The sequence below is a fragment of the Trichosurus vulpecula genome, chromosome 8 (assembly GCF_011100635.1).
Source record: "Trichosurus vulpecula isolate mTriVul1 chromosome 8, mTriVul1.pri, whole genome shotgun sequence".
Classification (NCBI taxonomy): domain Eukaryota; kingdom Metazoa; phylum Chordata; class Mammalia; order Diprotodontia; family Phalangeridae; genus Trichosurus; species Trichosurus vulpecula.
Genome location: NC_050580.1, coordinates 32,405,048 through 32,426,557, shown reverse-complemented (window position 1 = coordinate 32,426,557; position 21,510 = coordinate 32,405,048). Strand labels below are relative to the sequence as shown.

The window sequence follows — 21,510 nt, the reverse complement described above, 5'->3', positions numbered from 1 at the left end:
AGAGAAGGAGCCAGGACCTTAGAGAGCAGATAGCACGGCTGCTCCATGGCCCAGGTGAAGAGAAGGAAGTGACTGCCTCAGGCCACCTAGGCAGTGAGGGGGGGATTCAAACCCAGGGCTCTTTCCACTATCCCACAGATCTTCCTCCACTGATCCCCTTGGGAAAGTGACGGTAGAAATGAGAAGTCCTGGCTCATTGACCCTGAGACCCTTCCTCAGAGCCCGGACCCTCCCAACTAGGGAGGAATTGGAGGCTGAGGGGTGGGTCTCCTGGTCAGCTCTTGTGGTGGCTGGGCAGTGGAAGAGACAGGAAACCCCCCACTTCACCAAGACTGAGCCTTCCCTTACTCCCCAAACATGTCCTGTAGACCCGTTTTATGCCCACCCTTCCCCTAAATCAAGGACTCAGCATTTGGGGGTCTTGGACCCCTTTAGCAGCCAATCTGGTGAAGCCTCTGAGTCATGTTTTCACATGTATAAATTACAAAGGAAGCCAATACTGAATTACCATTATCAAAGTATCTTTTAAAACCAAGTTTACAGACCCCAAGTCAAGAATCCCTGCCCTAAGTGAAATGACAAAAAAAACACATTCACTGTCCCATGTGATCCTGACAACAACCCTGGGAGGGAGGGGAAAACACAGCAGGCAAGCTGAGGCCCAGAGGAATGAAGGGACTTGCCCGGGACCACCCAGTGATGGGGCCAGGACTCAAACTCGGAGCTCCTGACTCCAAGGACAGTTAGCACTCCCCACTTCCCTAGAAGTCCACCAACCTGTCCTCCTTTCTGAATCCATAACTCATTCTTCAAGGCCCAGGAAATTTCTTTAAGAAAATTCTCCAGAGAAATAAGATATACAGGCAATGGGGTATAGAAATCTATCTTGGGGGCAGCCGGCCCTGGAGTCAGGAGGATCTGAGTTCAAATCCAACCTCAGACATTTAACATACTAGCTGTGTGACCTTGGGCAAGTCACTTAACCCTAATTGCCCTGACTTCCCTCCTCTCCCCCCCCCCAACCAAAATCTATCTTGCCTTACGAGAAAGTAAGGGGGAAGGGAATGGGGAGGGTGATAGAAGGGTGGGCAGACTGGTGGAGGGGGCAATCAGAAAACATGCCATCTTGGGGTGGGGGTGGAGGAGAGAGAAGGGGAGAAAATGTGTAACTCAAAATCTAATAGAAATGAATGTTGAAAACTAAAAAAAAATAAATAAATTTTAAAAAATAAGAAAATTCTCCAGAGAGAGAACTGATGAACTGAGTCCAAACTGAAATAGACTCTTGCTGCGTGTATATGTATGTGTGTGTGGACCCTGGACTGGGCCTCAGTTCCTCCATCTGTAAAATGAGGCAATCGGATTCATTCCCTTCAAGCTCTGAATCTGTGATCCTCTGGCTAATACGGAATTGTTTTACATGACTTCACATGTATAACTAATATGTTGCTTGCTTTCTCAATGAGTGGGAGGGTGTTTAGAACTCAAATTTTTTTTAAATGTTAAAAAAATCCTTTAAAATATAACTTGGAAATATTTAATGAAACAAAAATGTCATTTTAAAAAAAGAAAAACTCAATCTCATGAGTCAATATTCACCTGTCACATCTAAAAGCTTGGGCCTTAATTAGGTAAAACTACACTTGTCATCACATGTGCCTGGAGAGGAGTCAGAGCATCAGAATGGGGAAATATTTTTTAAGACACAGAGATCTCCCAAGAATCACCAGAGATACCACCCATGAGGATGAAAGGCCAGCTTAGGCGAAGAGAAAAACCAGAGGGTCTTGTTAATGTCTACTGTGAACAGGAATCCTTTCTTCTATTTTAACTGGGGTATCTGTTTATGACAATCCTTGCTCCTTGTCAAAAACAGAATCTCCTCAGGGTGCATGAATCATGTGCTTTTACACTCACTGGAGGGCTCCATTTGCAAGAGCTGTCATGAACGTGGCAGCTGCCATTTGCACATGACGTCACACCTGCCCTGACAAATGACATGCATTCTCTGAACCACAACCAGCAGGACTCTTGTTCCGACCAGCAGAATGTTCTAAGCTCCTCAGGGCCAAGGGACTGGCCAGCCCCAACACAGGGCCCAGCACACAGTAGGAGCCTAATAAATGCTCCCTTGATTTGAAATGACCGTGACGATGACTCTTTGTGGTAAACTGTGTCTTGTGAAATATATTGTTTGAGGTTGAGGCAGATAGGAGGGGGCTCCAATATGGAGTCAAAATAAACCGAACCTAGACCCGGACTTTCCAATGTCTACATAACCAGGTGTTAAACTAAGATTCTAAAAAATAAGGCAAGGTACCCAATCACAGCGCTCTCACTAAACATCCAGTAGTAAAAGTTTTGGGGAGTGCCTGGAGGCTTTTTGCACCAACACAGAAAGTTTTAAGTTGGTTCCTTCCTCTTTAGTGCACCCTATTTTCATCTGTATTTTTGTGTGTTTTATAATGTATATAACATGTTACTCTAGTAGCACATGTATGTAATTCATAAATAGGCATATATGTTTGTAAATCACAGAAAGACAGCCTAACAGAGCAGATCGAGACTGGCTGGCATTGAAGCCTCGAAGATCTGAGTTCAAATGCTGCCTCAGATGCCTAATGAGTTGTGTGACTGTGGACAAGTTACTTCACTTCTCACTGGACTAGATAACTGTATACGGTCAGATGATGTAGAGACAGTGCCAGCCTGCTCTGGTGGAAGGAGTCTCTCCTCCCAGAAATTCCTTATCCCAGTCACTTGCCAGATCCAGCTCCATCCCTACACACATATATTGAGGGGGCATGCTCAGTTTTTTCTACCCATTAGGGATGTGGTCAGAAATGTGGGGACCACTGCCCCAAGTCCCCACACTGCCACTTAACAGCTGCGGGGCAACCTCCTTCCTCTTCTGGGCCTCAGTCTCCTCTTTTGTCAAAAGGGAGGGACTACGGCCACACCACCACAAAAATGAACCTCTACCTCCCTGCCTGCAAAGTGGGGTGACCTGCACCCCCATCACTCTCAATCAGACAGCAGCGAACGGTCTACAGAGCCAGGCAGCAACGAGGCAGAACAGGGAACGTTCCAAAGCACGTGAGGCTTGGAACAGAAACTTTCCATGGCCGCTAAGGGAGCTCTCTGCTTCTAGACAGGAACCAGGTGGGATGTGAGCTCATTCATCAAACTCTGCGCTGATGGAGGAAGCATCTGCCTGGGGACAATGTCAGCCTCCCTCCTCAGCAGGGCTGGAAGCAAATGGATGTCTGCTGGGCTTCAAGTCCCAGGCTTGAACCAAGAACCAAAGCTGAGAGAGGGGCTGGTGATGAGCGAGATCAAGACCATGAGTGAGGAAGGCCCGAGTTATAATCCTGCCTCCGATACTTACTAGCTGTTTGACACGGCCTCCCTCAACTTCAGTGTTCACATCTGCACAAGGGGACAACAGCTTAGGATCAAATTTGTAGAATGGTTAGCAAAGGGCCTGCTTGTTTCCTTTCTGTGGTGGCAAAGAACTGGAAATGGAGGGGGTGCCCAGGAACCGGAATACTACTGCTCCGTAAGAAATATGAGCAGGCAGATTTCAGAAAAACTTGGAAAGACTTATATGAACTGAGGCTGAGTGGAGCAGAACCAGAACATGGGACACAGTAACAGCCACATTGTGCGATGACTGACTGACAGACTTAGCTCTTCTCAGCAATGCAACGACGTAAGACAATTCCAAAAGGCTCATGATGGAAAATGCCATCCACCTCCAGAGAAAGAACTGTAGAGTCTGAATGAAGATCGAAGCATAATTTCCTTCCTTCCTTCCTTCTTTCTTTCTTCTTTCAGTTTTTTCCTTTTGCCCTGATTCTTCTTTCACAACATGACTAATGTGGAAATATGTTTAATATGATTGTACACATACAGCCTATATCAGATTGCTTGCTGTCTTGGTGAAGGGGGAGGGAGGGAAAAAGATGTGGAACTCAAAACCTTATAAAAGTGAATGTTGAAAACTAAAAATTAATTAATTAATTTTTAAAAAGTGCTTGTTTCCTTTCTTCCTTCCATCCAAACCAATCCAAAATACGTTGACTAAATAGCTATGTACTATGCTAGGCACACAAAGAAAACAGTCCCTGACCACGAGAAGGACAAGTCTACAGGGGAGACACAACAGGTAATTAATAATTAATTAATCATCAACATATTTATGACAAACATAGGGGGAATCAGTAAAGGCTTCCTATAAAAAGTAGCCCAAAGCTGTGCTTTGAAGAAAGCTAGGGATTCTGAAAGGAGGAGAGGCCTATGGTGGGCAGTACTGGTACAGGGGACAACCTGGACAAAGACCAATAGCTGGCCAAAAGATGCAATAACCTTGCTGATTACAGAGGGACCTGAACTGCAGGGCTTAAATACAATGCTGATGAGTCTGTATTTGAGCATGTGGAGGGCAGGATTCCAACAGGGACCCAAAGCCCCAAGCCGCTCCCCTCATTTGGTCACAGATTATAAATAGAAAAATCAGAAGGACCTCAAAAATCATCCAGTCTGCGGGGCAGGCGATTGACTTCCTGTGTAATCCTAGGAGTTTTATTTTAGACATTTGAAAATATGATTGGAAAGGGGGTCTACACACTTCCACACTGCCCAAGGGGGCTATTACCCAAAGAAGGTCTAGCCCCTCAATTTTACAAAAAGGGTGGGACCTTGAGACAAGATTGGAGGACACTTTGCCACGGCTGTCATTTGGGGTGGGAGGAAGGGCTGCATCACAGTGGTCATTTGGTTAGAGGCAGCAGAACCTGGGTTCAGATCATGGCTCTGACACTTCCTCACCATATGTATATCTATGGAGTCCCTAAACTTCCCTCAGTCTCAGTTTCCCCACAATCCATACGCTCAGTAACTGCCTTGAAGGGTGTTTATGAAATCCTGGGGTACAGACCAGGAGTCCTAAGCTGCTCTCGTCTCACAGGCCCCAGCTGTCTGAGGAAGCCTGTGGCCAACTGTTTGCTGCCAACATTCACAATCGCAACGCTAAGTTAGAAGTTAATGAGAATTACGCTTTCTCATCCCCAGCCAAGTTCACAGGCCCCATTGAGGCACACGCACAGACCCCGAGGACCCTGGTCTGAGCTCGTTGTCAGCCTTCATGTTCCTGTAAACGGTGGGCGCTGTTAGAATGAGACTATGATGGCTACACAGCTCTTACCGAATTTCTGAAGCAGCAGGTGTATGGCACCCCACACGCTAAGGGTCCGGGCGCGTTGCAGTCGTGGTACTGGTTCATGGCCCAGTCCTTGTAGTCTTCCCCACCACAGCACTTAAACTAAAAAGAAAGAAAGAAAGTCAGTGTGTGTGTGGTTGGGGGCGGGGATCAGCCACAAGAGAATGTCCTCCAAGTGCCCTCAGTCAGGGCAGCGCACACCTGCAAAGTGCCACCCTGAGTCCCTCCCCCACCAAAGGAGACTGGCTCATTGGATGAAGAAGGCCATTTCTGACCTCACACTTAGCACCTGGCATTGGAGCTGATACCAGGCATGGGCATGAAGTAGGGGTTCCCTGCCTCAGTTACCTCAGCTATAAAACAAGAATTCAATCCTGGGGGGACCAGGCGGGAGGGGATTCTGCCCACAGCACAGGAATATACTAGGCAGAAGGTAACCAGGCCAGGGTCACATGAGAAGAAGGTGGAAGGCACTAGGGAAGGTGAGCCTAGGGAAGCCTTGGGGGCGGACAAGAGGGCTGTCCTCAAGTCCTTGAAGATGGTGAAGAAGAGGGATCCAGCTCTTCTGCTCGGTCCAGAGGCCAGAACAAGGAGCTATGGACTGGAGCTGCAGGATCTATGGAAACACTGGGGAGCATGTGAAGCTGTCCCAAAGAGGAATGGACCCTACAATACCACAGGGTTCCCTGTCCCTCTCTATCACTTGGTAGATAGTTTTTGACACACACTATGGCCAAAAAAGTCATCACCTTGAACCCAACCCCGAGGGAACTCCCTGGTCTGCCGATGCTGGCCAGCACCTTCTCTGTGCTGAGCAGCCCTGGGGAGAGGCCCCCAGGTCTTCCCGGAGTAAGGGCAGACTAGCCACTACGCCACTGCCTCTGGGATAATAATGGTGCACATTGATATATTTCTTTGGGGTTCACAAAGTGCACTCCTCACAGCAGCTCTGAGACCTGGTAGGTAGTTACTAGAAAAAAAGAAAAATAAATAAAAGTGGTCTTACTCCTTGGAAAAATAAACTCCCGGCCAGCCCCAGGGCCCATTCTAATGCAGATGGAGTCTCTGGGCCAAAGGATCCTGCTGTGAAGCATGGCCCACCCCAGGAGAGCCATTAGGTGTCAGCCAGGCAGGCCCTGCACCTGTTCAAAGTCATGAGAGGGAAGCTGGGGAGCCAGGAAGCCCTGGGATGAGGAGGCACAGAGGCAACACCTGTGGACAGTGGATCAGCCTGATTTATAAAGAGCCTCCCTCTCCACCTTCCTTCCACCAAGGGATGCTCTGCAGCCCTCGGCTGAGGGCAGCCAGGACAGAGCCACTGCCCAGCGGAAGCTTGCTCCAAGGAGCTGTTGTCTGGATGAAAGATGAACAGTGAGGCCAAGAGCACCTGTTTGGCAGCTGGAGTTGAACTGCAAAGGATCGAAAGGCAGAGGGAGGGCGGGGAGGTTGAATGGAGGCCTCTGGAGGTGCTTGGGGCTCCGGGGATGCGTGTCTTTCAAGGCCCTGGGTGAGGGCCAGTAACTACTTTTACCAGTGCTTGGGGTCTCCCAAAGGAGAGGGGGAGGCTGGAAAGAGAGCCAGAGGTCAAGAAGAGCCCCCCACTGGAAAGTGGAGACCCACTTCTCCCCCTTCTCCACTTCCCTTCTTGCTCCCTCCTACCCAAGACCCCAGAGTGATGAATCTGTGGGCTGGGGGAGGGGGTGAGGAGAGCCCAGGAGGGCTCCTACTGAGGGGAGGGTGAAGATAGGAAGGTAAGGGAGTCATCAGCCAGGGGTGATGGCAGATGGGAGCCAGGGGAGAGTGAAGAGGGAGGGAAGCAATCTTGACTCTCTCATGTAGGGGAGAGCTGAGATTCCGAGAACAACAGCCATGGCCTCTCCCATTTCTGTAGCACTTAAAGGTTTGTCAAGGGTTTTCTGTGTATCATCTGATCAGGAGAGTTCCTGATTTGCAGATCTGTTTCTCATAGCGAAATTAAGTAAACCACCACTGGTTTCCTGGCACCTCGTCTCTGGCCTGCTCTGCCTTGCCATTCCCAGGTGAGACACTGGCTCAGTAGAATTCTGTTAACGAATTAACACTGCCCACAAGCAAGATGGGCTGCCCTGGGAGTGATGGGATCCTCCTCCTTGGAGGTCTTCAACATAGAAGGAGCGGCCCCCACCCCCAACTATGGTGAGCTGGGTTCTCAGGGGAATTCTTGGTCAGGAATGAATAAAACAAGAAGACCCCCAAGGCCCCTTCTGGCTCAGAGCTTCTGGGATCTGGTCAAGAGGACAGCCTGACAGGCCACATCTGCTTGATCCGGCTAGGAAGAGCATGTGAGCATGGGCTGGCTGCGTAGAGGTGAGCCAGTCAGTCAGTTCGTCCACAAGCATTTATCAAGCACCTTCTGTTTGGCAGGCACTGGGGAAGCATGTAGACTGTTCTTCCCAGCAAGCCCTTCCACCTACTGAGGGAGGCTTTTCAAATGGTTCCACTGTGCCTGGGCTGGGGCAGGCTTAATGAGAACATGTAGGGAGGGCTTGGGGCCCCGTGGGGACAGGGCCTGCCCCTGTGGTAACCAACACCTAGAGGCCACAAGGCCATGAGACTGAGGGCCAGGAGCCCCACGTCTGAACCCAGGCGCCAACCTTTAACTCAACACGGGCCCTTGCTCCTCTGAGACTCAGTGTCCCATCTATATGACAAAGGCCCCACAGCCACACTAGGTGCCTGATGGGCCTTTTGTGGGGAAAGTACCGTTTACAGATTTAGCCTGGCTCTGGAGTCACAGTGAGCCTTCAAGCACTGAGCAAATGCTCCTGTTATAATTACTGCTAACTGCTGGTGCCTCTACCCAGCCTGGCCAGTCGCAGTGTCACAGAACTTGGGGCTGGATGGGCCTTAGGGACCATGCACCTTTACAGTGACCCAGGAAAGCCCCAACAAAGCACAGACTGTACTGATCAGAGCCAGGATTAGAATCTGAGCATGACTCCTGTGTGCCTTCCCCCACACATCATAATCTCCAGCTGAGAGCCCTGGGTCAAGGTTGGAGAACAAGGGGTGGATCCCAGCCTCGGCTCTGACCCCCTGAGTTGCCTCCCCTCTGGCCTCGCAGACCCTTCTCCCTTCTCCCTTCTCCCTCCTCTGAGTAGGTGTTCCCATGACTGGGTGGGGAAGAGGCGCAGAGGAGGAGGGGAGAGAGGACCAGAGATGCCTCCTTCCCCCTCCCAGGGAACATCAGGGATGGAGGGGAAAGAAACAAGGATGATTTCAAAGGGAAAGTGATCCCCAAGAATGGCCGCCTCACCTGCTCCTGAACAAAATCCATGATGTTCTTGAAGTCCAAGTCATCATAGTAATTCTCGATTCCTCTCCGGATGTTGTCATTCAGAAAGTCGATTGTCTGGTCAGAAAACAGAGATTCAGAAAAGCCTGGGTCCATTCTCCTTACAGTTCTGCTTGGCCAGCCGACCCAAATCCTCGCCCGCCCACTGGGTGACACACAGGTGACCATCACCTGCCTCCCCACGTCCTCCCAAGAGCTTCTCCCTGCCCCACCCAAGGCCTTAGGACAGTCAGGAGAAGAAGGGGGGCAGGAACCGCCCCCCCTCACTTTGTAAATCAGGAACAAGGCCACCGGAGAAGGGGCGCCGGGCCAACTGGGTGGGACAGGAAGCCAGATTTCCGGGCTAAGCAACACCTGGCCGTGCCCCTGATGGGCCTGTGACATCTTTGCACCTTGGCCCAAGGGCGCACATGTAGAATGCCCTTCACTCACAGCCAGCCAGCCTGCTGAGATTCTGCCCATCCTTCCAAGCCAAGGCCACCCCCTCCACGAAGCCCACTGATTTCCCCACCGGAAGTCAAGTGCTCATTCCACTGCACCAAAGAGATCCTAGCAACATTTGGGGCAATCCAGGCAGACCAGGTATGACAGACTCACAACTGAAAGAGCCGAACAACTCACAATTGCACAACATTTCAAAGTTTACTAGTTATTTTGTGTTATTATCCCCATGTTACAGATGGGGAAGGAGAGCTCAGAAAGGGGAGGTGGCTTATCAGATCCGAGGCTTTGGAGACTGACCTGGAGCTGGATGGGACCTGAGAGGTTGGCCAGTCAAGAGACTGGGGCCCATCCGGGTGGAGTGACTTGTCCAAGGTCACACCAGGAGCTATCCAGGAGGGATTTGAACCCAGATCTGATGGCTGAATGAACCAGTCCTCTCCCCACACCACCCCACCTCTTTCCTGATCTCCTGGCAGGGGAGAGTGACTCTCCCCAAACAGAATGCATCTGACTCGTGTCCCACCCTGAGTCACACTGTGCTGTCTGCCCCCACAGTCCATCTGTTGTGTTAGAGCTCTCTGGGCACACAAAGGGCCTCACAGCAGCTGTGGGTGGGCGAGCCCCAAAGACAGGCAGGCGACTCTGCTCGCTCCAGTACAATGGGAGCTTTCAGGCCGCAGAGGACCATCAGGGACAGCCAAGGCCGGGCACAACAAGGGACCATCTCAGCTTCATGAAGAAAAGCCAGACAGAAAGGCAGGGGGCGAAGGCCAGATGCAGGCCCCTCCTTCAGAAAAAGGCTGAGCTCAGCCATCCCCTGGAGGCGCTCGGGCTCCTGGGTTCTATTCAGTCATTCCCTTCCTGGGCAGGGAGACAGGCCAGGCTGCCTTCCCCTGGGACGGGAACATTCTATTCTCCATATATATCATCTCATCTAAGAGAAATGCGCTTTGAGGAGAAGGAGCCTGGAGTGAGAGAGCAAGAAGGACTGGATGCAAATCCTTTCTCTTACACACATTAGGTGTATGATTCCAGGCAAGTCCCTTCACCTCTCTCAGGGCCTGGCACACAGTAGGCACTTAATAAAGGTTTATTAGCTTGGATTACTGTAGGCAACTCTCTAAGACAAGAGTCCTTAACCTGGAGTCCATGAACTTGGTTTTTTAATATTATGACAACCCTATTTCAATGTAATTGCTTCCTTTTGTAAGCCTAGGTATTTTAATTTGAGTCCCCTGAAAAGGGTCCCTCAGTTCTCCAGATGGCCAAAGGGATCCTGGGCATGAACAAGGTGAGGAACCCCTGCTGTGAGATGACAAGTTGCACCAAAGGTGCCAGCCCATGCTGGTGGAGTATATTTCCCCATCTGGGAGGTCTTTATGTATTACACAAACTGAAAGTCACAGTATCCCTTTAAGCATTAGCAGACTTTGGGGACTCCCTGCACATCTGCTGAATTGAAGGGGCTGCCCAGGGTCACAGAGAGAGTGAACAGATGATCCTGGCTTAGTACGCAGGTCCTCAGGGCTCCAAACCCTGGGCTCCTCCCCTGGGAGGGAACCTCAACCATCTCGGGGCCTTTGCTTCTCCACTAAACACAACTCCTGATCAAGTTACTTAAGCGGGCCTCCCTGGGTAAGGGCTGTGCCCCATAATGCACATCGGCAATTACTGGACAGAAAACTCTCTCACCATGTGCAAGGAGCCAGGGCATATGCCTGAAATGACCTTCTCTAAGGCAGGCTAGATGAAGAATAAGGGAAAATTCACCAACTGCCCAGGGGTGGGCTTTGAGAACCAAACAGGTGAGCCAGCTCTCAACCTTGACCTCAGATCCCCAAACCCCTGCACATACGACCAGGAATTGCTACGAATCCCACATTAAGCTCAGCAGGCAGGGCAGTGGTCCAGGCCCCTGCTCCCTCCTCCATCGATCCCAGGGGGACACCAGGGCATCCAAGTTTTTCCAACAGCAAACACCGCAGCATGAGCCAACTTGAAACCCAACCTAAGAGCATGATGGGGATGGCCCAGACCAGGTGGGAGTGGGAGGTGGGGTACATGAGGAAAGCCAGCCTGCCCTTCCACCAGAAAGGGAGAGAGAGAAGTGAGCTATCTTAGATGGACTGATAGGAGTGTGTGTGTGTAGGTCTCACCCTACTCACCATATCTCAGACTTAGAGGTTGGAGTCCCCACAGGGTGGCTGACTACTATTCCCCTCGAGTTCCTAAGGTTAGATTGTAAGTTACTTGAGGGTAGGGACAGTCTTTTGCCTCTTCTTGTATGCTTAGTGCCCGCCACATAGTAGGTGCTTAATAAATGTTTATCGATCAAACTGAATTAAATTAACCCTGAGAGGCTGGAGTTTATTCGTATTGTTGCTCATGAGCCCCCACTGGCACGCTCCCCATTGGCTATCAGCCAGATGTAATTAGCCGTTAGAAAAGATGTTTACTAAGCATGTAGGGCATGGACAGAAACATCTTGCCCACTTGCACACACTAGGCTCCTGGAGAGAGAAGGCTCAAAATCAGAGAGCAAAAGTGGCCACGAGGTAATTAAACACAGCCAGTGATTACTGGAAACCCTTTCAGGGAGCCCTCCTTAAGTTCCCTTAGGTGTAGCTCTCTGCCGGACTCTGAGGGTTGGTGCCCTGGAGGAGTCCTGAAGCCACATTTCCTGGCTCTGTCTCATGTGTCCTAGATGTATCTCTCACCTCCCAGTGAAGATGCTGTCCTGGATAAATTGCTACCAGCTCCGTGGACATGGCTGCACTCACCCGCAGGAGTGCCAGATCTGACTTTCTGAAGTTGGGAAGCATGTCACTTTGTCAATGTTGCAGGGTTGAGAGGGAAGAAGAAACTTTCTCCTTTCTCCCCTTCCCTCCCCACTAAGGCAGTTCCCTCTCAGGGGTCCTTCCCCACTGGATTTGATCCCCATGCAGCTGGCTGGCTGTTGGAGTGTGCACCTCCAGACTGGCCTATTGTATTATGCACTGGCCCAGGGACGGATCTGGTTCTTTCAGCCAGCCACAAGATTATTTCATGCATGGTGTCCTCTGCTTTTGTCCAATGATCCCAAGGCTTCTATGATCCTTTCACCCTGATTAAAATGCTCCTCGTCTACTATGGATCGATTAATTGATTCGATAGATTTGTCTGCTATTCTGTGGTGGGGGCGGGATTAGAAACCCCCCACCCTGACAAATGGTGGGAGGAGAACAGAAGTGATTAAGTATCCTCAAAGGGAGCTTAAAACAGTACAGAAACATGACAGTTGGAAGGGCCCTTAGAACACACAGAATGTGGCTTAGCTGGCAGGACTCTCACAATGTGGAACATTAGAACTGGAAAAGGCATTAGAACATAGAGCACAAATGTCAGAACTTGAATGTCATGGCTGGATGTGATTGGTAGGATAGCTGAGTGAGCAGAGAAGTCAGGAACAGAAAAGAAGGGACATCGGGGAAGCAGAAGAGAGCCTCCCCTCTGGCCAAAGGGGCCCAGCGGGAGCCTGGGAAGCTTGGTGACCTCAGTACCCACACCCACGGCAGCATCTGGAGGAAGCTGATCATTAAGCAATGATGTCAAGCTCCCCTGACACCCATGGGAGGAGGCCAGAGCAGAGAGGCAGCAGCTCCCAGGCCTCCCATGCCCTCTGGCAGATGACCCTGGGGAGACAGGGCTCAAAGGAAGGACAGAGTCAAGGGGCAAATGGAGCTGCTGCCTCTCAGGGAAGAGAAGAGGGAGTCAAGCCCAGGGCCAGACTGTGCTGGAGACTTCCTAACTATGTGACCCTGGGCAAGTCACTTCTTCTGTCTGTCCTTAGGGGGCCTCTAAGGGTGCTTCTGACTTCATCTGGGCAGCCAGGTGGTGCCATAGTGAGTGCTGGGCCTGGAGTCCAGAAGACCAGGGTTCAAATGTGCCCTCAGGCACTTACCAGCAATGTGGCTCTTACTTACTCAATTATTCAATAAAGAATCTTACCAGGAATCAAAGTCAAGCCTATAGTTCAATGTCATTCTCTTCTCTTTTAAATTGGGATTTCTTTCTCAAACACTAAGCCTTAAACCCAACTCCAGGAACCCATAGATTGGACAATAGGTCCCTGCCCTCCTAGCACAGAGTGAATGTCAATAAGGGTCTCCCCTCCCAGCTTGATTTTTTTAATTTTAATTTTGATTAAAGGGGTCATCCCTTGATTAACTTCTTAAAGAGGCCTATTCACTGAAGAGGTGCTACCTCACTCACAGTGAGAACCTGAAAAGGCCTTAGCCTGAAAGGGCCAGGGTCTCCCAATGCATCCTGGGCCTTCTCCAGTCTTCCAGGTGAGTATCAGGCCACTGGACCCAGACTCTGGAGGAGACAGTGAGGCTGGTGACCTTGCACAGCCCTCCCTCCTTCAAATCCAAGTCAACTGCAAGTCATGTCCTCATTTCCCTGATGCCATGGTCCTCTCTGAGAATGAAGGACAAGCACAACAAATTGGGATGATTTCCTTTCAGGGTAGTTAGGGGGTGCCATAGTGCACAGAGCTCTGGCAGTCAGGAAGACTCATCTTCATGAGTTCAAATCTGGCTTCAGACACTTACTAGCTGTATGACCCTGGGCAAGTCACTTCACCCTGTTTGCCTTGGCTTCCTCATCCGTAAAACGAGCTGGAGAAGGAAATGTCAGACCCCTCCAGAATCTTTGCCAAGAAAAGCCAGAGAGGACCACAAAGAATCAGACACAACTGAAAAACAGCTGAACAACATTTTCCTTTTTCTGACCCTGCAGCATCACCCTCGTTCTCCATAACCCTTCAGACATTCCTGACACTGACCCAGCAGCAGCAGCTCCTATCTGCCAATTCAAAGGATGACAGAACTAGAGCAAGAAGGGACCTTTCATCGCAACACCTCGTTTTACAGGCGAGGAAACTGAGGCACAAAGTGTCTAAGTAATTCACCAGGGTTACAGAGGCAGAAATTATCCGAGGCAGAAATTGAATCCAGGTCCTCTGGACCCAGAGTCAGGGCTCTTTCCAATGGGTTATTCAGTCTCTTGGGATACAGATCAAGCAGGTCTAGAAACCTAAACTTAGTAAAAGCAGCCAGGTATTCCCTTCCCATAGCTAGGCTTGAGAGGAGAATGGAAGCGTGAACGGTGACCAGGAATTCTGAGGAGAGAACCCCAGGGGCTCGCCTTGTCTGGAAGGACACATCAGCCTGGAGGAAGCCAGGAGAAAAGAGCTATCACCCCTGGGTGAAACAAAGGCAGGAAGGAAATGATCCGAGGAGCGGCCAAACCCCAACCTGTATTTACAGAGACCCTGGCCTGCAGCTGTGCTGGCACCTGGAGCACAAAGAGATGAGACCACGATTCAGATCCCAGCCCTGCCAGGAATAGCTTATGTGACTGAAGAAAAGGCCTCCCCGTGACTCATGCTCCCCCTGCGTAAAAGCAGGTGAGTCAGTGGTCTCTCAGGCCCCCTGGGAGTCCTACGTTACCTCTGGGCTAGTGACGAGTGGTGCTGCTGGAGATCTCACATCCCCCCTATTTCCCACACCCCTCTCCACAGGCTTGATTTACAGGAAGAGGAGAAGGCAGGAAGGAAAGGAAGGAGCCATTGACTGCCCAAAGGAGCTGGCTTTCTGCAGCCCAGGGGAGCCGTGGGAAACCCAGGGCCGCAAGGGTGGCTGCACATCCAGACGTGGCCTGGGCTCCCCAAGGCCAGGGAATGAAGCCCCCCATGATCCAGCCTCTTCCATCCCCTCTGACATCAAGAACGCGTCTTCCTCTCATTTCACCCAAGAAGCAGGGTCCTGGAAGGACCACGTACGCAGGAGCCCCCAGGCCTGGGTCTCTAGACCGGGCTCTATCCTTTATATGTGGCCGTGCCAAATCAATGACCTTCTCTGAGTCTCAGCTGCCTCACCTGTAAAATGGGGAGCGAGGTCCCTGCCTGGCTTACCTTACAGGGCTGGTGTAAGGGATGGGACAATGCCCTTTACCTGTGAGGCGTCATTACTATGAGGGTATTATTTTAAGGCTTTAAACCTCCGCCTTCCACATAGCGAGGCAGGTCAAATTGCGATTCAATTCAACAAATATTTATGAAATGCCTACTATGTGCCAGGCACTAGGCAGGTGCTGGGATAATAAAGGAAAAAAAACCAATAATCTTTGCCCTCAAGGGGCTGGCATTCCACCTGGAGCACACCTGACCCCTTGAGGCGGCAAGGCACAGGGAGCATGGCTGGGGAGAGGGGTGAGGGGGGCCAGGCTCGGATCCCTGCCCCTAAGGGGCTTACATTCCACCCAGAGCACACCTGACCCCATGAGGCAGCGAGGCACAGGGAACGTGGCCAGGGAGAGGGGGGCCAGGCTCGGATCCCCGCCCCTCAGGGGCTGGGCAGGATGCCATCTCTGTCACCTCCCCGAGGTTCCTCATCTGTAGAACAAGAGCGTCGGGCTCCACAGCCAGGGTCCTGTCCGGACTTGCTCCAAGTCCCTGGGATCAGAGGATCACGGAGCTAGAGCAGGAAGGGTCCAGAGAGATCAGAGTCCAGCCCCTGCATTTTACAGATAAGGAAACTGAAGCCCAGAGAAGAAGGGAACTTCCCAAAAGCACACAGGTAGTCAGGGTCTGAGGCAGGATTTGAACTCAGATCTTCCTGACTCCAAGTCCGGCACGCCTAACCACTCCATCACCTGGAGTCCTCAGGAAGGGGAGAAATATAAAATAAAAGTGGCAAGGTGGGGGGAGGGAGCCAGAAGGTAAGGGGCTTTAAAGGCCAGGTGGATCCCTGCCAACAACCTTGTTAGGGAGACAAGCTCAGTGTGAGTCAGTAGCTGTCCTATCCTGGGGCAGCCAAAACATCTGGCGCCATCTTGGGCTGCCCTGTGAGGCCTGGTATCCAAAATAAGGGGGACCATGGTGCTGCTGTCCACTGTCCCCATCCAGAGCACACAGCACACAGCGGAGGGCCAGGCCGGAGAAGAGAAGCCTGGGGGGAAGAATGGGGGTGGAGGCCCTGTCTGTAAAGTCAGGCACTGCCACGGAGAAGAGGGATGGCCCAAAGGGCAGGACCAGCACCGATGGGTGCGAATTCCAGGCAAGGAGACCAGAAAAACTTCCTAACCACAGGAACTATCCAAAGACCATAAGCACGGCTTTGGGAAGGTAGTGAGATCCCCATCCTAGAGGTCTTGGAGCTCAGGCTGGATGACAACTTGTTAGGGACGTTCTAGAGAGAATTCTCACTCAGGGGTGGCTGTACTAGGATGCTGGAGCCCACAATACTGGATGTCAGTACAACAGCCAACATGCACCCAGCACTCACTACGTGCCAGGCGCCAGACTAAGCCCTTTACAAGTATCACCTCATTGGATCTTCACCACAAGTTGGTACTATTAGGCTTCCATTTTACAGTTGAGTAAACTGAGGCACACAGGTTAGGTGACCTGCCAGGGTCACAGAGCTAGGAAGCATCTGAGGTCACATTTGAACTCGGGCCCTCCTGACTCTGGGCTGGCACTCTGTGCACTGTTTCTTAGCTGCTCCCTATAGAACCAACAGATCTGTGCTGGTCATCAGTAACACTGATTCACAGGTCTCTCTATGGCAGCACTGAAGGGCAGATGAGGTGCCGTGAATGGCCTTCCCCAAGGCCACACTGGTCATTCTGGGATGACATATCCTGTAGCAGCCTTTGCCTGTGATTCCCAAAGGGCAGCCTCCTGGCTGAGCCCCTGCCACGGACAGAAGCCCTTCTGGGCCTGGGGGGCACACGGGATCCCTCTTGTGAGAAGCTGTCCTCCAGGGCAGCAAGGCAATAGTCCTCCCCTCTATAGAGCTAAGCACATGCCTGAGTGGCTTCCCACCATCACACGGCTATGGAGACATCCTGCAGGAGCCTGGCCTTCCACCGAAGTCACAGGGGGCCACCGTCAGGCCTGAGATGCCTGCATCCCAAGGATATAGACAAGCGCGTGTGTTTGCAGACAGACTGCCCCCCTCTCCGGGGCCTGCAAGTGAGCCGACTCCCCCGGAGCCCCAGGAAACCTGTGGGAACCCTGCCCTGCCTCCCCAAGCTCCAAGAAGGGCCCCCCAAAAAAATCCTGGAGGGATTTCTCTGCCTGGTCATCCCAAGGGTAGGCAGGCTTCAATTCAGACTCACACAAGGTAGAAAGGACCTAAGAGATGGTCTATTCCAGAAGGTTTTAACCCTTTTTGTGTCCTGGACCTCTACGGCAGTGTCTGGTGAAGCCTACAGCCCCAAGCTCAGCACTCCCCAGTGAACCTCCCTACCTCCAGCCTGGCTTCCCAAGACTGAGCCAAAGAGTCAATGAAGAAGGGCAGGCCTAGCGAGGCCCAAAGACAGCATGGCGGCCAGCTGGGCCATGAATCCTCCTGTGGCTTAGCCAGGAACCCTACACCTTTCCCTTCCTCCTTCCATCCCAAGGAACAGGGCTGATCTTCCTGCTAACACAAACTAATTCCTGTTCTCCCCACCATGTCCTCCTCCCTTCCCCCCCACCCCCCCCATTTCAATTACCTAACTTAATTAAAAAGCTGATTTTATCAAGAAAGTCTCTGAATCTGTCCTTGGAAGAGATTCAGGCGAGGTTCTGATTTTGGAATGAGGCATTATGGCCCTGGGGTCAAAGCTGGGGGGGAGGGGGAGGAGGGGGGGGTGGGGAAGAGAGGGAGAAGGAGGGAGAGGAAGAAGTCTTCCTAGCAGGCCCACCCCCTCCACTTCCACCCTCTCTCATCTCCTTTATCTACTCTCTATAGACCACTCCCACACTAAAGGACTGAACAGCCCAAGGAGAAGGCTGGCCAGACAAAGGACCTTTTGTCATTGGTGACTTGGTGTCAGTGGCTGCAGGTAAACATGTAAGACTGGAGGAGTGAGAGGTGAGTGGGCTCTCCATCCTCCACCATCAACAGGAGAGGCCACGTAAGACAAAGGAAAGAGTCAGCCTGTGTCCTGGCACTGAGTTGGCAGCCAGGGGACCCTGAGCAATACACAGGATCAGAGAGGTGGGGCCAGAAGGGACTGTCACACTTTACAGATGAGGAAGCTGAGGCACCTTAGGGTCATACAGGGGAGAGAGCAGCACATTCACGGCATTCCCATTTTGGCTTCCTTCATACCCCAATGGCTTGACTGAGTCTCAGGTTTGACAGCTCGTGCCCAGCTTCCTAAGCTCCCCAGATGCAGCGAGTGCCCGCTGCCCCACACTGCCTCCTGCTTCACCCAATTTCATTCAATAAACACTGACTCAGGGCTTCCTCTGATTGGCGCAGCAGAGAACTCGAGGGATAAAGACAGTGCCTGCCCCCCAGGAGCTTACATTCCTTGCACAAGGCCCCCTCCCCAGTCCTGCCAGTCTCCCTTTAGGGCCAAGCCCCAGAGAATGGCTGAAGGGCCTCTAGCAAAGGCCAATCAGCACGAGGGTCTTCTTCAAGGGGAGGGTCTTCTTCCTAAAATTCCTGCTTCTGGTGCAGCCTTGGTCTCTTCTCAATCCCAAGTGAATTGCTTAAAGCCTCAGTTTCTTCATCTGCAAGATGGGGCCAATGATGCCTACACAGCCCCCCGTGCAGGCTCCCATATCTCACAGTGGTAAGTGCTTAATAAACACTTGCTGACTGACTGACCGTGAACCACAAACCACTAGAAACTGTGACTCCCCACTGTTAGTAAAAGCATGACAGACCTAGAATTAAATCACGGGAAAAGATTGGGTTGGATCCCACTTGGTAAACTGGCCAGTAATTTCAGCAAAAACGCCACACAGAAATCAGTATTGTTATTAGAGAACAGACGGTGAGTCACCAGGCTGCGGCGAATGTCTGTTATCGTCATCATGGTGCATGATCATCGTTAATAAGGACACTTACAGCAGAGGATGATGATGGTGGTGGCGGCAATACTGCTCTAAGTCTATGGCCCTATGACCTCTGGTTATAATGAGTTAATTATTAAATTAACAATAATTAATAAGTCACACGCTACTTCTTGGGGATCGAGGACCCTGGAGGAAGGCACAAAAAGCAAAGGGAAGCACACCAGCTGGGCCCCCGTTACCCAGTCACTTCTCCGGGCCTCAGTTTCCCCCCTCTCCAGGGCTTTGCACACTTGCCCACCAGCAGCTCGGAGTCAGAACCCCTCCCGTCCTCGCTGCTCACCTGGTTCCTGAAGATTAAGGCCACCACGCCCCCGATGAGCTCCATGATAAGGCAGATCCCCAGGATGTACATGAACTGCAGGATGGAATCGAACAGTCACTCAGAGATTGAGTCCACCGCCACACACTCCCGTGCCCATTTCACAGGTGAGGTGACTGAGTCTCCCCAGCAGGGAAGCTGCTTACCCAGGGTTACGTGGCACTCCAGGGCCAACGTTCGCTCTGCTACACAAGGCTGCCAGGGGGCACCATAGTGCACAGAGTGCCGGACCTGGAATCAGGAGGGCCTGAGTTCAAGTATGAGCTCGGACAGATTAGCTGCGTGACCCTGGGCAAGTCACCAAACCTCTGCCTCAGTTTCCCCATCTGTAAAATGGAGAAAATAGCAGCGCCAACCTTGCAGGGCTGCTGTAAGAATCGAATGAGCTAACATTTATAAAGTGCTTTGTAAACCTCAAAGAACCAAACAAAAGCTCCTGGTTATCACTGTGTGATGATGATGGGATGGAATGATGCTGCCCCATAAAGAAGCCAGGAGAGGCTGTGTGGCACAGTGGGCAGAACTGGAGTCTCTTAGGAGAAAGAGAAAAGAAGGCAGTGCAGAAGCAACTGTGCTATTATGCTTAAACAAATGTGGTCTGGAACCAGAGAGGGGTCGTGGTTTGTACGGGGCGACTAGGGACTCCTGAGTTCAAATCCTGCCACAGACACTTAGGAGCCATGTGACCCTGGGCAAGGCACTGCACCTCTCTGCCTCAGTTTTCTCATCTGTAAAATGGGGAACAGCATCAACCAAACAGGATCAAAGGGGATGACAAAGGCCCAGGGCTCTGAGTGTGGGGTAAATCCCAGCCATATTGTTATAACAGATGGTGTAAATCCCAGTTATGTTATTATAATGGATGGCGTTAAAAGTGCACGCCCCACCCCCATACCTGACCTCCCCCCCCCCTCTGCAGGAAGCCTTTCCCCATCCCCCTCTGAGATCGCCCTCCAGCTGCTTTGTGCTGCTCTTGTGTCTGCCAGTTATTTACCTGCAGTCTCCCCACCACAACGACTGGCTAACTGACAGGGCCTCAGGAGGAGGGGGGTCACCCTCCATGGCGCAAGTCTCTGCAGCCCTCCTGCATCTGGATGCCCGGCCCTGCCCCCAGGGCCGCTAGACAGAACCAGCCTAGGTGGGAGCGGGGGATAAGGCCTACAGGTAGGGCCGGCTCACCGATTGGAGGAGACAGAAGTTATCCCGGAGGGAAGCCAAGACCCCCACGAAGGAGACGATGAACATGATGACCCCGAGGAGGATGAGGATGATGGCAGGTGCGAGGAAGGCACTTTCCAGAGTTTTGTATTTCTGGCGCTCAACTTCGGCGTAGATCCCCACGGAGAGGATTAAGGCACCTATAAACTGCAAGTGGAGAAAGCAGAAGTGACTTTCTTTTCTCCCATCATAAAAATAGGGGAGAAAAGACAAAATTGCACATTTGTCCTTACTGTGGCCAGGAGGATCTACCGGGCAGGAACAGGACCTGTGATGCCACAGGAACTCCCAAGTAGGAAACCCCCTGCACCCACGTGGGACAGCTCCCTCTCTGTGACTTGGCCTTAGGGATCTGCCTAGAGCACCAAGGGGTTAAGAGAGCGTCTATGTGTCAGAGGTGACACTCGAACCCAGCGCTTCAGCTCCCTGCCCACTAGGCCATGCTGCCTCTCTCATCAACTGGGTAAAAGGAAAAAATGATCAGGAACCAAGCAGATGAGTGGGATGGCCTGCGCCGTGACATCACCCAGGAGGAAGAGGGGCATCACCCAGACTGGCTTCATCCAGAGTCCCCTGGAAAAGCACCCGGTTGCTTCCGTTCCTCAGTTGAAGGGAATTTCAAACCTTCACAGGAAGGGTGGGGGAGCCTCACACACAGATGGAATTCCCGTTCACAAAGTCCCTGGGGGTGGAGAATGTGGGCAGAGGAACTCACTGGGCTTTGGAGGGGAATTTTTTTTTCAATGGAAGACTTTAACAGCGCTTTTCTGATGAGCATCTGGACTAATTACTTTGAAACCAGCCCCCAACTCCCATGCTGCAGCGCCAGCTGCTCCTCTCAGACAAGCTTATACTGAGTCGTCGGAGACCTAGGGTCCCAAGGCCGAAAGGGACCGACTCACCCCAGGGGTCACCTAGTGCTTCCAAGGGCCCTCGGGACTCCGGAATCTTGGGACAGAATAACCAGATTCCCATCAGACCTGATGACGTGCCCACAACAAGTCACAGAAATCTAGCCCCCATCACAGAGACGGCTCCATACAATTTCCAAGAGTCCCTGAGTATACCTAGAA

General features: G+C 51.7%; 1 protein-coding gene across 1 annotated transcript in view; it reads right to left on the bottom strand.

Annotated features, from left to right (window-relative positions):
• The window catches only part of TSPAN15 (tetraspanin 15), a 71,037-nt gene that overhangs the window by 9,281 nt on the left and 40,246 nt on the right, over nt 1–21,510 (bottom strand). Inside the window, exons 2-5 of the mRNA XM_036735816.1 lie at nt 20,399–20,584; nt 19,181–19,255; nt 8,517–8,612; nt 5,207–5,323 (exon numbers count right to left, since the gene is read on the bottom strand). Coding sequence (XP_036591711.1) covers nt 5,207–5,323; nt 8,517–8,612; nt 19,181–19,255; nt 20,399–20,584 — 474 coding nt within the window. The remainder of the gene's footprint in view (nt 1–5,206; nt 5,324–8,516; nt 8,613–19,180; nt 19,256–20,398; nt 20,585–21,510) is intronic.